Here is a 20621-nt window from a genome sequence, read left to right on the forward strand (position 1 = left end):
AATGGCTGCAGTGTCTGGGTTTAAATCCCCACGCTAATCCTCTTTTGCAGCCCCATTTCCGACTCTTCCCACAGTCAATTACACCTGCCAGTATTTCTGTATTATTACAAGTTTAGTGGGCTGCCATCATTAGTCTGGGCAGGTGTGGCCCCATGGTGTGGAGCCAATCAACTCCAAGCTCTCACTCAGGCACTGTAACTCAAGGACCCAGCCCCCAGTTACATCCTGGGTGGAAGTCACTTTTATCCCCCTGGCTGAGAACATGGCCACAGCTAGTTAACATATCTATGAAACCAGTTAAAGATTATAGATATGTTAAATGACCATTCCAGAGGTTAGCTGCGAAAGCGTTGCTATGCAAAACAGCTCTCAATGGCCCTGCTCCATTTGTCCCTTCCCAGGGAGGAGGGGGGCAGAGGTGAGGACATCTTAATATTTCCTGAACACCCTCAGCTCTAGACCCCATTCCAAATTCTTTTTTGGGACCCCCCTCCTGGCTGCGCCCTGTTACATAACCAGAAAAGATCCCAGCATTCAGGCTGCCTGTCACTACCAAATCCGATAAACAATGACAGTGATTGAATCTTTTATGGGCACTTTATTCAGATGGCCAGCAATCCAAGAAGATGGTGGGTTCATACCTTAACAAACCATTTTCCCTTCTCTATCCTGGCCAGATCTTTTATAAGGGGGTGGAGGAGGACAAGCAAGGTGCAGTGAGGGCTTTGAGTTTCAGAAGCTGCAACAATCTTATCCTCAGCAGTTAGCTATTCCCATGGGGGATGGTCATCTGCTACCCTGGAAGACAAAAGGCCAAGATGTCTCCAACTTGTCCCTAGGTGGTAATCTCTAGCCAGTGCCCCAGGAGGTCGGCTGTTTTTCTCCGGAGCCAGGATGGGCCTTATTTGTAGTTTCTGAAACAAAAGCTTTAACATACACATTACTTGCTAGACTTATAACATATCACTTTAAGCTTAAATTTTCCCCTTCCCCTCAAAAGATAAATAATTAAAATCTTAAAATATTTTTTTTCAAGTCTTGAGTCTCCTATTGTTACCGAACAAGAGGGAAGTCCGAGGGAGGGGCAATACAATACTTGGCCCACTTAGGGATGCCCAAAACTGCTATACAACAGGGGCCCCTCCCAAAAACAAAATACTAAAATCTACTGGGCCCTTCTGTCCGCCGCCAATTGGAAAGACATCTCTTAATGCCAGAGATTTGTGAAAAGGAAACAAAATGTTTATTTAATGCTATTCAGGCCTAATGCCACTACTAAAATATCAAAGTCCTTTATGTATACACCTACACCCACACAGCATTCCCTTCTCCCACTGTCCCAACTCCAGATACCGTAAATCAGGAAAAGAGCACGCGTCTGTATTGCAGGCTGCTGGCACCATCAGCTGTGTCACTATGCAGGATCTCGAGTTAATCCAAAGTACTGTGGTACCCTTTCATGGTCCACTGGCAAGAGTCCTTTGTACCCAGTTCCAGTCAAAGTCTCTGTTGCTTTTCAGGCCCCGCAGCCAAAGCGGGCACCCCAAAGCCGTGTGGGCCTCTTCTACCAAAGCTGCAGGAGTCTGCACTCCACCAAAAGCATGTGGCTGTCTTCTTCACCTGGCTGCAGGGATCTCCATTCTGGCAAAGCTGCGTGGTTCTTCCCTTTCACCTGGGAAAGAGGGGGTCCGCACCCTGCCAAAACCACGTGGCTCCCTCTTTCACCTCACCAAGAGGGGGTCCTCACTCTGCTGAAACCGCGTGGCTCCCCCCCCCCATCTGGCCAAGCGGGGACCCTTCATGTCTCGGAGCCAGTCTTTTCCAAGCTTCCACCCAGGCCATCTCACTCAGGCGCGCAGCCCCTCCTTACCATTTTGAGTCCAAACCCTTCTCACTCAGGAGTGCAGCTCCTAGTCTCATCTTGCGTCCCCTGCTACTCCCTTCTCACTCAGGAGTGCAGACCTTAGTTACATCCTGAGTCCAGGCCCTTCTCACTCAGGAGCGCAGCCCCTAGTTCCCATCTTGAGTCCCCGCTACTCCCTTCTCCCTGGCTCCAAACTTGGCTACTGCTATTTAACATATCTATGAAACCAGTTAAAGGTTATAGATATGTTAAATAATCATTCCAGAGGTTAGCTGCAAAACTGTTGCTATGCAAAACAGCTCTCAATGGCCTGGCTCCATACATCCCTTCCCCCTGTGGGGGGGGGGGGGTGGTGAGGACATCTTATATGTCTCTCCAATATTCCTATACACTTTGAATTCTGGACACCATTCCAAATTTTTTTTGGGGCCCCCCCTGGCTGCACCCTGTATCGCTATCAACACTTCAGTCCACATCTAGCCTCAGTTGTGTCTCCATCCACAAGCAGACATATTTCTTTTTTTGTTTTTCATTAAGGTAATATTCAAAAAATAAAATAATAACTTTATTATTGTATTAATAAAACAATAGATGTAGTAAATATACATCTAAATATATTCAATGTCAATAATTGCACTTAACTTTTTAAAAATTATTATATTGAACAAAATAATAATTTTAAAGTGTACAATTTAGCAAATTCACATTGTGCCATCACCACGTCTATCACTCCAAAACATTTCCATCACCCCCAAAGGAAATCTTGTACCCATTAAGCAATCACTCATTTCTCCCTCTCCCCAACCCCCCAAAAATAAATGTCTGCTTTCTGCTTCTATGGGTTTACCTATTGTGCATATTTTACATGATGAAATCATATACTATGTGACCTTTTGTATCTGACTTCTTTCACTTTGTACAATTTTGGAGGGTTCATGTAGTATCATCTATCAGTAATTGATTCTTTTTTATTTCTGAATAATATTCTATTGTATATATGTACTACATTCATTTATCCATTCATCTATTAATGGACATTTGTATTGTTTCCACCTTTTCCCTTTCGGGAATAGTGCTGCTATGAAGATTTGTGTATAAGTATGTGTTTGAGTACCTGTTTTCAATTCTCCTGGGTATATAACTAGGAATGAAATTACTAGATCATATGATAATTCTGTGTTTAATTTTTTTGAGAAAATACTATGTTGTAGGTCCTTGCTTTTTATCACTTTGAATACTTCTTGCCAGTCTCTTCTTGCCTGAAAAGTTTCTTTTGAGAAATTAGCTAGTACTTTTATCGGAATTTCTTTGTAGCTTACTCTCTTTTCTCTTGCTGCTCTTAAGATTCTCTCTTTATCTTTAACCTTTGGTGTTTTAATTATGATGTGTATTGGTATGTCCTCTCTGGGTCCAACTTGTTTGTGACTGTCTGTGCTTCCTAGGCTTATATGTCTATTTCCTTCATGAAATTAGGGAAGTTTACTTTCATTATTTTTTTCAAATTAGTTTTTAATTTTTTTCTGTTCCTCTTCTCCTTCTGGCACTGCTATGATTTGGATATTGGTATGTTTGGTGATGTCCCAGAGACATCTTATACTATCCTCATTTTTTAAATTCTTTTTTCTTCTTACTGTTCTGGTTGAATGCTTATTTCTTCCTTATGTTCCAAATTATAGATTTGAATCCCAGTTTCATCTCCTTCACTGTTGGTTCCCTGTAGATTTTTCTTTATTTCATTCAGTGTAACCTCCATTTCTTCCTGGGTCTTTTTTATTTTGTTGCCATACTCAATGAGTTCTTTGAGCATCCTTACCACTAGTGTTTTGAGCTCTGCATCTAATAGGTTTGTTATTTCCATTTCATTTAGTTCTTTTTTTCTGAGGTTTTGTTCTGTTCTTTCATTTGGACCATGTTTCTTTGTCTCCGCAATTTGGCAGCCTCCCTGTGTTTGTTTCTGTGTATTAGGTAGAGCCACTGTAATTCCCTATCTTACTAGCATGACCTATTACAGAAAAGGCACCTGTAAATTGTGTGAGGAGAAGCCATAGATAATCACCAGGGTGGGGCAACCTGCTTCACCACTTTGTGGCTCTCTGTGGGGGCAGATGGCTTTAAGAGGAAACGATGTCACTGTCTGGCTTCTGGACATTTGCCCAGTGCTCACCCTGCACAACTCACACCCTTCCAGTTTTTGCCCTGGTGATAAATCCAAGAGGGTCTTGTTTGTGTAGGTTTTAAGTCTCTATGGATCCTTTAAGCAGAGTCTCCTGGCATTCTGGCAATTTTTTCCACCACTGAGTGGAATGGCATGAAATTTTGTTAAATACTCTATCTGTGTCGATTGAGATTATTATTTTTTCTTTTATTCTCACATTCTCACATTGATTGATTTTGATACATTGAACCACTCTTGCATCCTGGGATAAATTTCATTTGGTCATGATGTATAATCCTTTTAAAATGCTCCTAGATAAAGTTTGTTAGTGTTTTGCTGAGGATTTTTACATCAATATTCATAAAAAATATTGGTTGGTAGTTTTCTTTTCTTTCTTGGAGAGCTGTCTTTGACTTTGATAAAGGTATTGGAGTAATGCTGACCTCACAGGATGAATTAGAAAGTATTTTATCTTCTATTTTATGGAAGCATTTGAGAAGGATTGGTGTTAATTATTCCCTAAATAAGTGGTAGAATTCACCAGTGAAGCCATCAGGTCCTGAGCTTTCATTTGCCAATGTATCTTTGATTACTGATTCAATCTCTTTACTTGTTATAGGTTCTCTCACATTTTATTTTCATTCTATATTTTTTTAGATTTTAAAATTTTTTAAGAGAGGGGAAAGGAGGGAGAAAGAGGAAAAGAAACATCAAGGTGTAGGTGCCTTTCACATACTCCCTACTGGGGACCTAGCCCATAACCCAGGCATGTGCCCTGACTGGGAATAGAACCAGCAACACTGGTTCACAGGTTGGCACTCAATTCACTGAGCCACACCAGCTAAGGCAAATTTTCTTTTTATTCTTAAGTCAGTCTTGATAATTTGTTCTAGGAATTTGTCTATTTTATAATATCATCTTGTAATCCTTTTTTATGCCTATAAACTCTGTAGAATGTCCACTCTTTCATTTCTAATTTTAGTAATTATATATATAATTGTGCATATAGATATAGATATAGATATAGATACACACACAATTTACAATAGCTAAGTGCTGGAAGCAACCTAGGTGCCCATCAGTAAATGAATGGATCAAAGAACTATGGTACATTTGCACAATGGAATTCTATGCAGCATAAAGAAAGAAGGAGCTCCTACCATTTGCAACAGCATGGGTGGAACTGGAAAGCATTATACTAAGCAAAATAAGCCATGTGGTGAAAGACAAATACTATACTATCTCACCTTTTTAAGTATATTTTATTGATTAGGCTATTACACTTATACCATTTTTTTTCTCTCCTTTATGCCCCTCTGCCCTGCACCAGCATTCCCCTCACTTAGTTCATGTACATAGGTCATATGTATAAGTTCTTTGGCTTCCCCATTTTCTATACTATTCTTTTTTAAAAGTATATTTTATTGACTATGTTATTACAGTTTTCTCAATTTTCCCCCTTTATCCCCACTCCACTCTGCAGCCCCCAACCTTCCAGTATCCCCCCCTTAGTTCATGTTCATGCATTATACATATAATTTATTTAACGTCTCTGTTTCCTATACCATTCTTAACCTCTCCCTGTCTATTTTATGCATACCAATTTTGCTTCTTATTTCCTGTACCATTTCCCCCATTCTTCCCCTCCCACTCCCCAGTGGTAACCCTTCATGTGATGTTCATTACTCTGATTCTGTTCCTGTTATGGTTATTTGGTTAGTTTTTGTTTTCATTGTTTTAGACACAGTTGTTGATAGTTGTGTTTGTTGTCATTTTACTGTTCATAGTTTTTGCCATTTCTTATACTATTCTTAACCTCCCCCTGTCTATTTAGTACCTATCAATTATGCTTCTTAGTCCCTGTGGCTTTTCCCCCATTCTCTCCCTTGCCAATCCTCAGTGGTAACCCTTCATGTGATATTCATTTCTGTGATTCTGTTCCTGTTCTACTTGTTTGCTTAGTTTGTTTTTGTTTTTAATTTTGTTTTTTTAGGTACAGTTGTTGATAGTTGTGAGTTTATTGTCATTTTATTGTTCATAGTTTTGATCTTCTCTTTTCTTAGATAAGTCCCTTTAACATTTCCTGTAATAAGGTCTTGGTGATGATGAATTTCTTTAACTTTACCATATCCAGGAAGCACTTCATCTACCCTTCCATTCCAAGTGAAAGCTTTGCTGGATAGAGTAATCTTGGATGTAGGTACTTGCCTTTCACAATTGAATACTTCTTTCCAGCTCCTACTTAACTGTAAGGTTTTTTTTTTGAGAAATCAGCTGATAGCCTTATGGACACTCCTTTGCAGGTAACTGTCTCCTTTTTTCTTGCTGCTTTTAAGATTCTCTCTTTGTCTTTAATTTTGGGCAACTTAATGATGATGTGCCTTGGTTTGTTCCTCTTTGGATCCAACTTCTTTGGGACTCTCTGAGCTTCATGGACTTGCATGTCTAGTTCCTTTGCCAGACTGGGGAAGTTTTTATTCATTAATTTTTTCAAATAAGTTTTTAATGTCTTGCTCTTCCTCTTCTCCTTCTGGCACCCCTATGATTCAGATGTTGGAATGTTTAAAGTTGTCCTGGAGTTTCCTAAGCCTCTCCTCGTTTGTTTGTTTTTGAATTTTTGTTTCTTCATTTGGCCCCAGTTGCATGTTTATTTCTTCCTTTTGTTCCAAATTATTGATCTGAATCCCAGTTTCCTTCCCTTCACTGTTGGCTCCCTGTATATTTTTCTTTATTTCACTTTGTAAAGCCTTCACTTCTTCCTTTATTTTGTATCCATCCTCAGTCATTTCTCTGAGCATCCTGATTACCAGTGTTTTAAACTCTGCATCTGATAGGTTGGCTATGTCCTTATTGCTTAGTTGGTTTTCTGGAGTTTTTATCTATTCTTTCATTTGGGCCATTTTTCTTTGTCTTTCTTAAGGATCAATAGGAGCTCACCTCTTAGAAAACGTGGAGAAGAGTATTTCAGGGAAAGAAAACAATAGAGCAAAGAAATAGCAGAACATTCTTGGAAGAATCACAAATAATCAAGCAGTGGAGAACCTCAGTTGTTATTCAAAACCCTGGTACAATTTTATCTCCTCTGTGAAGTGTTTCCTGACAACCCCCAACTCTTCTTGACCATCATTCTCACAATTTGTGCTCTCACAAAGCACATACCTCTATCAGTTCAACATTTATTGAGCTAGAAATTGTGCTAAGTACTAAGAATACAGAGATAATAAACATAATTCCTATCTTCAAGATTATGGAAAAGAGAGGAAAACAATCTCATTACAAAGAGAAAGAAGTTCTTGATATTGAGCACACAGGGTGCAATTAGTGATTTGAGGGCAATGTGAAAGCAAGCTCTATCTTACCTAGGTCAAAGGCTAACTCACCACATCATAGGTACTGTCTACCAGTCAGACTCCTTTACCACATGCCGAGCCCAGAGAACTGATATGTGTTATTCATATTTGTATTCCAAGTCTTCAGCCCAGAAACTGGTACAGATAAGGAACCTAATATATATGGTCTGAATTCCATGTTTCCTAAGGCTTTGCTCGCTAAATTGGCATAGAACTGAGAAAATACTAGAATGAATGGCTTGTTAAACAAACAAACATTTGCAATCTATAAAAACAAAGGAACCTTAAAGAAATGTGTTGGTGCCATATAAACAGTTCCTGGGTAGTCCTATAGCCACAAGGTATGTCCAGGCTCCTTACAAAAAGGTCCTTAATATCCTGTATAGAGAACATTCAAAAGAAAGGATGAAGATGTGCCCATTCACTCAACAAATACCCACTGAGTACCTACTGTGTGCCAAGCACTGTGTATAGATGTTCACTACAAAAACAAACAAAAGACAAAAAATCTTGCTTCAATGAAACTTACCCTCTAGTGGAAGGAAAAAAGAATTTTTAAAAATTAAATATGCAAATTATAAGGTATGCTAGAGAATAAGCATTATGGGGAAAAACAAATTCAAAGGCAATTGAGTGTATAGAAGTAAGGGTGGGTGATGAGGAAAGAGTGGCCACAGAAGCCCTCTCTGAGAGGGAATGTTTGTGTTAAAGACCTATGGAGACAAAAAAAATAAAACACATGGACACCCGGGAGAAGCACATTCCAGGTAGAGTAAATTGCAAGTGTACCATCACTGGCCATCTCAAAGAATAAACAACTCAGCATAGTTGGAGCAAAGTGAACAGAAAGAACACTTATAGGAAATTAAGAAGACAGAAAAATGACCAGAACATCTTAGTCCATAGATGTCATGGTCAATATTTTGTTTTGGTTTGGTTTTTGTTGTTGTTTTAACATCTTTCACTGAAATGTAATATACAGAAAGAAAATCCTAAGTGTCAGCTCAATGAATTACCATAAAATGAATAAATGTGTGTATACAGACACCAGTTAAGAAATATAACATTACCAGCACCCCAGAATTCCCCCTTTATGCTCCCTTCCTTAACTTGACATCCCTCCCTCCTCCTCAAAGGTAACCACTACCTTGACTTCTAACAACATAGATTTGTTTTTCCTATTTGTTAAGTAAATAAATGGAATCATACCATTATATTCTATTTGTATCTAGATTTCTTTTGCTCAAGATTTTGCCTGTGATGTTTACCCAAGTGGTTTCAAGATAAATAAGAGTGTGTTCAAGTGCTGATGGGAGAGACATAGTAGATAGGTGGGAATGATGATAGCCATGTTCATGTGCCTAGCATTCACATGACAATTTAGAAAAAAAGGAAGCATGAGCTCACCCAGGAGCTGAGTATCAGGATTCCAAGAATATTTCCTCCCCTACTCAGATCTTCTGAGAATTAGGAGGTTTCAAGAAGGCCAGGGTCACAGTTATAGTTATTTACTGATGAATAAGGAAGCATCCTCTTTAAGAATTATTGTGACTATTTTACCTTTATTGTTCAAATGTTATTTGGCTCTGAGATAGTCTCACGAGAATATGGCCATTATGTGTCCTTTTGATATATTTATTACTTTTATGTTTATCTCTTCTAGATTAAAATATTTTTTGGTTTTTTATTGTTGTTCAGTCACAGCTGTCCTGCCTTTTTCCCCATTGCTTTCCCCTACCCATCCCCCTGACTCTACAGTCAATCCCCCCACCATTGTCCATGCCCGTGAGTCCTCTATTCGTATTTCTTTGCTTTTCGATTCCCTGTCTTTCCCCCACCACACATCCCTGCTCTGATCACTGTCAGTTTGTTCCTTATTTCCAAGTCTCTGGTTCTATTTTGCTTCTCATTTGCTTGTTTTATTGATTAGGTTCCACTTATAGGTGAGATCATGTGGTATTTGTTTTTCATAGCCTGGCTTATTTCACTTAGCATAATGCTGCCAGTTTCATCCATGCTGTTGCAAAGGGTAGGAGTTCCTTCTTTCTTTCTGCTGTGTAGTATTACATTATGTAAATGTACCATAGTTTTTTAATCAACTCATTTACTGATGGGCACTTAGGCCACTTTTAGCACTGGGCTATTGTAATAACATCCATCCTTACCTGCCTCACCAAAATTGGTGTAAGCATTAAATGAAGTAAAGCATTAATGAAGTAAAAAAAGAACTGTAAACTCTGATTATTAATCCTCTAAATCTCACAACTCTACTATGTTGGACATATAGTATGTAATCAATAAATGTTGAGTTTTAATTATTATACATTATCAACAAACACCTGTGGACTTGGAGTCTGTGGCAGGAAGTTGATATAGTTACCAGTCCCCCTCCACTTCAGGCCCAGAGAAATAACTCAGGGGTTGGGGTCAGATTGTGTGTATGACCCAAGGTAACCAGTCAGTGTGGGAGGATGAACTGAGCCAGTATCATCTGGGCTAAGTGACCATTACCAAGACACTTTGTTGGGGTGGTGTCTTTCTGATAGTCCATTTCAACAGTTTTTCTAATGTTTTCCCTTTTCTACCTATCTATGGGCTTCAGTAGAGAGCTCTAATAGACCAGCAGAGTTATAGAGAAAGAGTGTAGGAGGATGGTGGGAAAGGGGAAGTTATAGCAGTTTCTCTTCTGTGTTTACAAGAAATGCAGTTACACAAACCACAGCAACTCCACTGCTGGTGGTAAATGGGGTGCTGGGAGAGTCAGTAACTCTCCCCCTGAAGTTTCCTGGAGGACAGGAGATCAATGTCATCTGGCTTCATGATAAAATAGCTATCATCTTCGTACAGCCAAAGGAAGCACAAATCCAGGTGATTGATCCAAAACAGAAAGATCGACTGCATGTTGCCCAGTTCTACTCCTTGCAGATCAACAACCTGACTATGGCAGACAGCGGATGCTATTACACCCAGATAAGCACAACAAACTCCATAGAGATTTCCAAATACAATCTGGGGATATTCAGTGAGTCAAACTTTGGGTTTAATTGTGTATAGACTAAAAAAAATACATATTTCAATTTTATGTGACTGCAAACATGCAATGTAGCCTACTGGTAAAGAATATGGCATTTTGAGCTAGACTAAGATCTGGTGGTAAAGCTACTCAATGGCATCCCACAACTAGTTAGTGATAGAGCTGAGAATAGAACCTAAGTCTTGTGACTTTCAGTCCAGAATTACCTCACTCCTCCTCATAAAATGGTCCCTTTCAACGGGAAATGTAGAGGAAGTAATGAAATATCTATAATCTTGTTATCATGTGTATTACATGTATCTGTCACATAATCCTCACAAAAGCTCCATGAGGTAAGTACTATCCTTACTCCTGAGACACAGCATCAATTACAGCAACCCCCTACAGTCACAGAACAGTAAGTGGGAGAGCTTCCCATGTAACTAGCTGGTGTGATGCCTCTCTTAACACAAAGGCTCTTCTGACCCAGTGGTCAATGTACAGAACAGTGGTCTACATAGAAAATGTTCCATAGGATGATCTGGAACAGAGAATGTGTTTTCTATCAAGGTTGTTTAATTAACAAAACAATATTTCCCCAGATAGCTTGTGTCCTCAATATAAAATTATGAAAACTGTAATGACACAATTTATGAGTCAAGGTCAGAAAAATCTTCTAGCAATGATGCCATGAATGACAGAAATGTTGTACAGGAGATTCAATAATCAGATTGGCAACTTTAAAGGCCACTGAGATTATGTAATTCTTATCTACTAGAAAACCCATTGTCTAAAATTCACTGGGTCCTTCAGGTTAAGACACGCTATCTGAAAAAATGCTGTTCAAGTAAAATGTAACATGTTAACCTTTATTACCATCTGAATATTTGGCAGGATAACAATGTTAGATTAGTCAGTCATGTTCCTGAAAGAATAGGACACATGACAAGTAAATGTCATGACAAAGAGAGGATGTCTGTGAAAGTTCAGAACAGGGATTCCAATTTAAAGGACAAAATTATCTTGGGGCAGTGTATTCATTTCCTGAGATTGCCAAAACAAAATACCACAAAGTTGGTAGCTTAAAACAACCAAAATTTTATTTTCTTACAGATCTGAAAGCCAAAAGTTCAAAATTGAGGTATGGAAATGGCTACAGTTCCTCTGGAGACCAGAGGGGACAGGAAATCTGTTCTTTGCCTCTTCCAGCTTCTGGTTGCTGATGGCATTTCTTGGTTTTCCTTGGCCCCTGGTTATATAACTCCAATCTCTGCCTCCAGGGTCACGTTACCTCTTCCTCTTTCCTGTATTTTCTCCTCTTCTGTCTATTGCATCTCTCTGCTTTTCTCTTATTAGGACATTTACTGGATTTAAGACCCACCCAGATGATCCAGAATCATCTTATCTAATTTAATTACATCTGCAAAGGCCTTTTTTCCAAACAAGATTCTGAGAAAAAATATCTTTGGGATGTCCTCATTCAACTCACTATAGGCAGAATCACTCTGGGTAATTAGTGATTATCAAGGCACTGTTAGGATCCTGGAGAGAAGGAACACATTTAGTGGAAAGTCTGAGAATGTACCCTGCATCAGGTTTCATTACAGTTGTTGAGACAGTGTTCTTCTGCTACCATTCAGAAGACTAGGCATCACTTCTGCAATAACCACGTTCTTAAGGTTCAATGTCCATCCCTCCTTAGAATCATTTAAAGTCCCTCTCCTTCAAAGGTACTTTAAATCAAGAGATGTGTAAGGCTACGCCAATATGTTTTACAATAGTGCAAAAAAATTCAACGTATAAACTATGTAGGTTTTTTAAAATATTGACCAGTTACTTCATGTGCCAATCTAGGAATGGCAAAGACTTTATCTTTATAGGCCAAGACCAATTAGTTGGGAGTAACTACCTACAGTTCATTGTTAAGGAAGGTTGAAGCCATGCTACATGTATTCATTTGTTGACCATAGCCAATGTATAAGTAAATGTTTTAGGCACCTGAAATACATCAGTGAGCAAAACAGGTAAAGATTACTGCCTTCATGGAGCTGACATTCCGGGTGGATAATAGGAGGTAGTAGTAAAAAAGCATATAGTAAGGGTGTCTTTTGGTGTCTCTGGGCCACACTGGAAGAAGAGTTGTCCTGGACCACACATTAAATACACAAACATAACCAAAACTGACGAGCAAAAAAAGGTTTTAAGTAAATTTACTATTTTGTGTTGGGCCACATTCACAGTTATCTAGGGCCATGTGCAGTCATCCCATGGGCTGTGGCTTGGACACCCTTAAATGACATAATATATAAGGAAGCCATGAGTGCTGTGGAGTAAAGAGATTAGCACAACATAAGAAGCAACCAGGTGTGCCAACAGGGAGCAGGGACCAATTTTAATTAGCATGGTCATAATAAGCCTCATTGGGAAGATGACATTTAAGCCAAGACCTGTTGGAGGTAAGTGGGTATGCCATAAAGATATATGGATGAAGAACATCAAGTACACACACTCTCCTGTGCTGGCATGCTCAAGAAACATTAAGGAGCAGAGTGGGGAGAGAGTAATAGGAAATGAGGATAAATAAATAAGGGGTCACATCATGTAAGGCTCTGAATCTCAGTGAGATTGAGAACCATAGGAGGGTTTTACAGAGAAGAGATATGGTTTGACTTGCTTGCTTAAAAGATCCCTTTCCTACTCCATTGTGAATAGTTTGTAAGGGACAAAGGTGGGAGCCACTGGACCAATCAGGAGGTTATTGCAAACAAGAGATGATGCTGGCTTGGACCAGGATGGGAGCAGGGGAGATGATGGGAAGTGGTTGGATTCTTGATATTCTTTCTTGCCTATTAGCCTGTGTGACCAGAAGGATGAACTTGTTATCGAATAAAGTGGGGAAGGCTGCAAATGGAGCAGGTTTTGGACAGAAAAACGAGAGGGAGTTTGTTTGAACATGTTGAGTTTGAAATACACATTGTATTCAAGTGGAAATGTCAAATAGGCAGTTACATATTTATCAAGCAGAAAAAAGTAATAAGATAGCTTTTTGAGGTCAGCCATGAACATAGGCTGAGGGAGATGCGACATTCACACCAAATATTTGCCATTTCTGTGCTAGGCACTGTCTCAGTCAAACCTAAGTAGTAGCTATTATTGCCAGTTTTACAGAGGCTTGAAACAATAGACAATGTATTCATGGTCATGTAGCCAATAAATAGCAAAGTAACAATTCTAACCTAGGTCATCCTAACTCCAAATTCAACACTCTTGCTGTTACATAAAAGCTCTATTCTGACAAAAATAGGTTACACTTGATCTACTCACTTAACTAAACTTAAAGCATTATTCTGTCTCTTCTAATCATACAGTTACAGTCATTCTATTCTTAACTGGGACACCTTTACTTCAAGCCTTAGGACAAGTCTAGGTTACTGACCTTTTCTATACTGTTCCCGTGTTCCCTTTGACCCATAGCTACTGACAGCTCACTAGCCAATATTTCCTGGTCTCTGTTATCAAAAATTTCTGCAGTAAATGTTTTATCAAATGTCTAAATATATTACACTTCCTTGTTGCCCAGAATACCTTGCTTGCTCTCTGTTTCTTCACTTCTTTCTTCCCCAGTTTTCTGGTTCTCAATGTGTCCCTTTCTTCTTGCTGACATTCTGCATCAGGGTCTCTTTGTCAACAGTGCAGCTGACATCAGATACAATGAGCACCAGGATTCCTGTAGACTTATGAAAAATATAATTTCCCAAGGAAGTTAAGCTTCCATCTTCCACCCCAGCTAGGGAATTCTGATTATGAAGGAAACATGGCTCTTGTGCCTGGTTCTGGTTTTTGATCTGGCTAAGGTAAGGCTGGCCCTTAGCTTAGTGTCCAAATTGTTTTTACAAAGGGATGGAAAATAAAGGCTAGAAAGGATCCCAGGAATAAACTGAAGTACAGAAAAGTAAGGTGACCAGCCCAAATGACCCGACTATTTAGCAGTAACCTCAGTCTTTTACTTCTCATTTCTCACACTGACTACTCTGTCTCATAATGATGCCCCTTATCATTTGCTCACCCCAAATGTTGATCACATAAATTAGGCAACATAAACAGAGTTATTTATAGAATATACAGATCACAACATACAGCAGATTGTCAGATGGAATACAGAAACATTGAGGAGAAAGATACTTTTCACAGAGGGATGAGCCAAGCAATTTGTCCTTAATCCAAGTCTTTTCTCTGCACACAGGATGACTGAGGAACTTACAAGTTACTAATCACACTGAACTCTCTGACAGTGGGACCTGTGAGATCCACCTAATCTGTTCTGTGGAGAGTCCAAACGACCATGTCTCATTCAGGTGGCAGATCACAGGAAACATACCCCTAGAGGAAGCAAACCTCACTATCTTTTGGAACCCCAAGAATTCCAGTGAACAAACCTATACTTGCACAGCTATGAATCCTGTTAGCAACTTATCCTTTTCTCTCTATGCCCAAAGTCTCTGCAAAGGTAACAGTCTGTCGCAGGTCTTTCTAAGAGCCTTGAGTTGCTGTGGAGTATGGCATGACTACATGACCTACATGATTCCCAAAACAGCAGCCCAGTAGGAAGCAGACAAAGATGCTGGGAGAAGACAGACACCCTCTGGTGCTCTGTGTTTCTCACTAACCCCAGAGGTCTTACCTTCCTCCCCCACCACGCTCCCAATCCTTCTCCAACATACTCAGAGCCCAAGAGCAAAGTCCTTGGGAAAGCAGAATTGTTTTTTTCTCTTGGCACTAACAGGCTCTACCCTGCCCTATCTACCACTTCCAGAAATTCTGCCCAGAACCCTAGAGCTTCTGGGTACAAATGAACCCACCCCTAAATGTGACCTAGCAGAGGTTAAGTGTAGGCTAGGAGAAGAACACTGGACCTCAATCTTTTTTTTTTTTTTTCAGAGAGAACGGAAGCAGGGGAGAAAAAGAGGGAGATAAACAGTGTGAAACATTGATCAGTTGCCTCTTGAACACTCCCAATCAGGGACTTGGTTCACAACCCAGTCATGTGCCCTGACCAGGAATCAAACAATCCACATTTTGCTTTTTGAGACAATGCCCAACCCCCTTAATGTGTCTTAAGTGTAACTTCCTTTTTTTTTCTTTTCGGGTGTTTTTCACAAGAAAAATCAACACCCAAATATATGGATTATAATAGTGCTTTCTTTTATCTGTATCACTGTGTGTCCAATGTTTGTTTGGAGGAAAAGAATAACAGGTTTTCTTTCTTCCTATTTGTTTCTTCTCCAAGGTTTCAGACAGTTAGAGTCCGGGGTTCCCTTTACCTGTCTCTTTTGTAAGACATGTAAAGAGAGGGAGGATGTAAATACTGGTTCAGCTAGTCCACTGGGACAACATCTGGAATATAACCACACACCTGCTAATTTCCTGACAAAGGTGTCTTATTGGGAAATGTAGGACCCGGTCTCAGGGCCTGTCTGCCCTTCCCTTTCTGGTCCTCTTCCATTATATCTTCTGGAGAGACACCTATAGGGGTGGAAGAATGGAAGATCTTTCTCACTAGTCACAAGTTTCAATTTACCTGATTTTATTTTCCAGGTTTCTTACAGTTTTCTACTCATCAAACCCAGAATCCTGGTGAGCTTCTGGATTCTTAAATCCCAATCATAAAACAGATGGGAAGAGCCAAATGAAAGAAGAAAGGGGCCGGTCAGAGGCCTGGATAATAGAGGATGGAGTCGGAATGTCATTACTCGCATGGACCAGATGGTGCCAGGGAAGAACATGTGACTGTGAGTTTGTCCCCTGTGGGACTTACAGGGTCCCTTGCACACATGTGAACCAGTCGCTGACACAATTTCATAGAGTCAGATTAGGGTCATTCCCTATCCTGCTGATGGAAAAACTAAGTGTCAAAGAAAGTGCTCATAGCCTGGCCATTATCACCCAAAAAATCCAGGGCAAGGATAGGATTGGAGTATCAAAACCCCATAGACAAACTGCCTGACCACATCACTTTATTCATCCAGGGTTTGGGTATTGAATAAAAAGAATCAAAAGAGAAAATGTAATAGACTGGGATGCAGACTCTGGACTCAGATTAGCACTGAGTCTCATTTCATGAATGAAGAGATATATGATGTTATGTGTAGAGAGAAGGGCATAAGGTTTGGAGTCAGAAGGCACACACTTAAGTTTCTTATTCCACCACTTCCTCTGTAATTTTGTACCAAGTTAGCTGACTTTTCTGAGTTTACAATTCCTCATCTCTAATGTAATCAAACCCACCTGAAGGACCTCTGAAAAGTTTAATAACATGCACATGAAGTAATCCAGCTTCACTATGCTGGCCAGTGAGGTTCTCTAAGTGTTATGTATGTGGTACCATTTGGTCCTAGGAACTTCCTTGCTTAAGTGTGAATACAGTGAGAGACTCTAAAACTTTAGGCTACCACCAGACAAGAGATGAGGTCAGAAATAGATAACATGACTAAGAAGTTCCTGGTTCCACCCAGAATTCCAAAGATTGTCAAAAATGAATGAACCATAAGGAAGGGCAATGCCTCAAACAACTGCATTGTTAGGGCCAGAAAGTCCCCTGGGGTAGGCAAGTTCCTGGGAGAACAGATCCATAGTGCACTTGCCACTGACACTGCATCTCTATTCATAGCAGAGATCCTAAGAAACTCAGAATATGACCCAATCTCTCCAGGAAACACTGTGTATGCTCAGGTCATTCATCCAAACATGGTGAGTCCTTTCAGCTTTATACTTCATCATTATCATTGTTTTTAGTCATTCACAAATTTGTCACCACGATTATCTGATTAATACAAATATGTACACCATTTAGGAAAGGAGAACTGCAGGCATTGCAAAGTTCTTTGAGGGACCTTTCCAGACTCCACTGCTCTGGCCCCAGTGGAATGTTCACTTATGTCCTTATTGACACTGTTCTCTAACTGTTTAATGTTTTAGTAAATGGTTCCTTCCGTTTAATTACAAGCTGCCCAAGAGTGAAAATTAGGTCTTCCTCTCTCTTCCCCTATGTCTTAGCATGATGCTCAATAAATACTTACTGAGTAGATCTGAACTTCAATCAAGTCTGAGAGTTTGCAAATGAGACAATTCTATAGTAAGGGCTTTTCATCTGGATGCGCAAAAAAGAGGGGTGCTCAGCAGCAGTCTCTTGAGAGGAGAACAGGAGCAAGAATTTGCAAGTCCTCCACAGTAGAGGACACTATAGGCATGACCAGCCCTCAATTCTCCCCACCTCTTTAGCAACATAGCCAGATGGCCTTGGTCAGGCATCAACAATTTCCTACCACCTGCAAGAGGCATATTTCTGAACACTATACATCTTGAGAGGCCAGTTTCCATGTCAACTGAAAAACAGCCCAAAGAACTCATCACTCTCCAACCGTTGGGAGCAATGGTCTATCTAGAAATCTTGGATCACCTCATACAGCCCCTCACAGGTATTTGCAAAGCAGGCTCTTTGAAGAAAGAAACACATAGGGATACTCTTACTTCTTCAGATATTTCTGTCTTTTCAATTTCTTCTTGGAGACAAGATGAATCACTCTCAACAAACCAAGAAACTAATCTGCAAATTTTACTTTTTTGTTAGTACAAAATTGTACTTTGGAGAGTTTCAGAGGTCTTGATAATACCCTAATATTCCTTAATTAATTTTAAATGCCAAAATCTCTGAGCATAGGAGACTTCTGCTGTTATTGCTATACTTTGTATTCCAAGCAGAGCCACTCTCAATATCACATGTTTCTACTACTCTACCAGTTCCTTCTGTTTGAGGAGAACCCAAAGACTTGATGACCAAGCAGTTAGAATCACAGGGACAAAATGGAGCAGGTAATACCTCCAGTTATAACCAGTAAAGATCTGAAGCAAAAGACAGTAGAGTTGGTTTCAAGATGAAAACGTTTTATTTTCTTTACAACATATGTCGAGAAGGTCATCACCCTTCTGCCTCTCTCATCGGTTCTTGAGCCCAGTGGTTTGCTGAGGTGTGCTTCTGTTTGGGGTTCAGAAAATACCACTACATTTTCACATGTTTCAGTGGTATTTGGTTTCCAGCTCCTCTTGCTAGACACTCCCTAGCATTCCTCTGGAAGAACTTTGTCATACTACCTTTCCCTGGGAATATATCTATGCATGAATATCTCTTTGTCTGTGTGAGCCATATCAGTATGATTATTTATTACAGAAAACAGAAATCCCAATATCTATGAAAACAATGTTTCCTCTACAATTTACTTTACAATTCTCAATCCAAATGGGTAAGCCCATGATTGTCATATGTTCTTACATTCTTACCTCTCTTATCAGACCTACAACTTTGTAAATGAAGTAAAAGTTAAGGAGCCATTTTACAGATGCACAAATGCCAGTAGCATACAGAAAGTCTCAGGACATCAGCAAAACACATGCAAAAAGTTACCTTGTTTTAGGATCACCACTTGTATCTGAGATTTCAGCCTATTTGTTTTTTAATGTAATTCTGCCTTATACTATCAATACCCCTACTGCCTTCTAGTCCTTGCCTTACCTTCTCTGTAGTCCTAGGGGGGTGGCCTAGAACTCTGGTCCATATTAAGCTACTTCACTTTCCTCTTTTTCCTACTAAAGTAAACCCATTTCTTCCAGGGCAACTGTCATCATCTAAGTTGCTGAAAGGTATCAAAGGATTTCAGGAGTGACACATCTTCTCCTGATCCCATGGGAGAGAAGAGTGCTTGGTTTCTGCCTGGAAACAGAGTTTGAATATCTAGGATTATCACTTCCAACCCTCCAGACTTAAACCTGCTTATCCCACCAAAAGTTTAAGGAATAACATCATTTTCAGCCTGTGACCCAAATAGCACTAGTCTGCTCCAGAACAAAACATGCTTTAGATAATATACCTGGAAACTAAGCAAATGGGATTATGGTTGACAAAAGACTATAATTCAGAAGATAACCATTTCTCTCCTTTTAGATAGCAGCAGAACTGTGACTGAGCAGCAGAGCTGTGGGAGAGAGTACAGCATGTTAGTTACATGTGTTGTCTCTAGAATTGGATGGGCCCATGCTCAAATCATTTACCCTAGACATATCTCCTGGTACATGCTACTAAAGATCTTGGACCTTTGGTCTCCCAGAGTGAAAAAGAAGGATGGTAGTACATCAGCTGTTACCCAAACCAGGAATTTGAATTATCTTTGACTTCAGCTTTTTCTTCACTAGGCCCTTTGGAGTATACCTCCAAATATATATCTTAAACCTATTCACTTCTTTGGAAATCTTCAGCCACCATTCTATATCTAACCATCATTGTCTCTACTCTGGAATGCTACAGTAAACTCTGAACAACTCTCCCCAAATTTGCTCTTATCTTCCTTTACACCATTCTCCACAAGACAGCAAGAATCATATTTTTAATATGAATTGGATTTTTTACTTGTCTGCTTAAAGCTCTGCAAGATTTCCCCATGCACTGGAATGAAACTGTACCTCCACGGCTCTGGCCGGTTTGGCCCATCTCCAGCCTCAGCTATCATCACTTTCCCACCTCTATCTCTATTTATCCTCCCTGATCTTCCTTCAGTTCCTCTATCAGAGGAAAGATTTATTTATGTTGAAGTTATTCATATCTGACTTAAGGCCCTTCCTCTGCTTGCCTGACTTCTTATTCTTTCAGGCTTAGTTTACATATGTCTTCTAAAAGAAACCTTCTCAGCCCTGGCCAGTGTGACTCAGTTAATTGAAGCATTGCCCCATAATTGAAGGATTGCAGGTTCTATTTCAGGCCAGGGCACATGCCTGGTTTTCAGGTTCATTCATTCCCCCATCAGGCAGATGTGTAGGGGAAGCAGCCATACATGCTTCTCTTTCATATTGATGTTTCTCTCCCTTTCTCTCTAAAAAGCAATGAAAAAATGTCCTCATGTGAGGATGAAATACAATAAATAAAAAATAAGACCTTCTAAAACACTCCATCTGAAGTGCCCTCCCCATTATACTGTCATACCTTCCATGTAATTTATCACATGTTAATAAATATTTATTTTTATTTGTTTAATGTATGTTCTTCCTCCTATACCATAAACCCTCCAGGAATGGGGATCATAATGATTTTATTTATCACTGTTCCTCTAGCATAGTATCTAGCAGATATCAAATGTTCAATAAATCTTTGTAATAAATAAATAAATATGTAATAAAGTTTTGTGAGAATTAAAT

The 20621-nt window shown here is 39.6% G+C and overlaps 1 protein-coding gene across 1 annotated transcript in view; it reads left to right on the top strand.

Annotated features, from left to right (window-relative positions):
• The window catches only part of SLAMF6 (SLAM family member 6), a 28297-nt gene extending 10157 nt beyond the window's left edge, over positions 1–18140 (top strand). Inside the window, 7 exon segments of the mRNA XM_053668004.1 lie at positions 219–229; positions 10069–10391; positions 14626–14889; positions 15502–15636; positions 15978–16016; positions 17050–17129; positions 17661–18140. Coding sequence (XP_053523979.1) covers positions 219–229; positions 10069–10391; positions 14626–14889; positions 15502–15636; positions 15978–16016; positions 17050–17129; positions 17661–17768 — 960 coding nt within the window. The 3' untranslated portion in view covers positions 17769–18140.
• Positions 18141–20621: the final 2481 nt, after the last annotated feature.

This window comes from Artibeus jamaicensis, unplaced genomic scaffold (genome assembly GCF_021234435.1).
Source record: "Artibeus jamaicensis isolate MK-2021 breed Jamaican fruit bat unplaced genomic scaffold, CSHL_Jam_final contig_475, whole genome shotgun sequence".
NCBI lineage: Eukaryota > Metazoa > Chordata > Mammalia > Chiroptera > Phyllostomidae > Artibeus > Artibeus jamaicensis.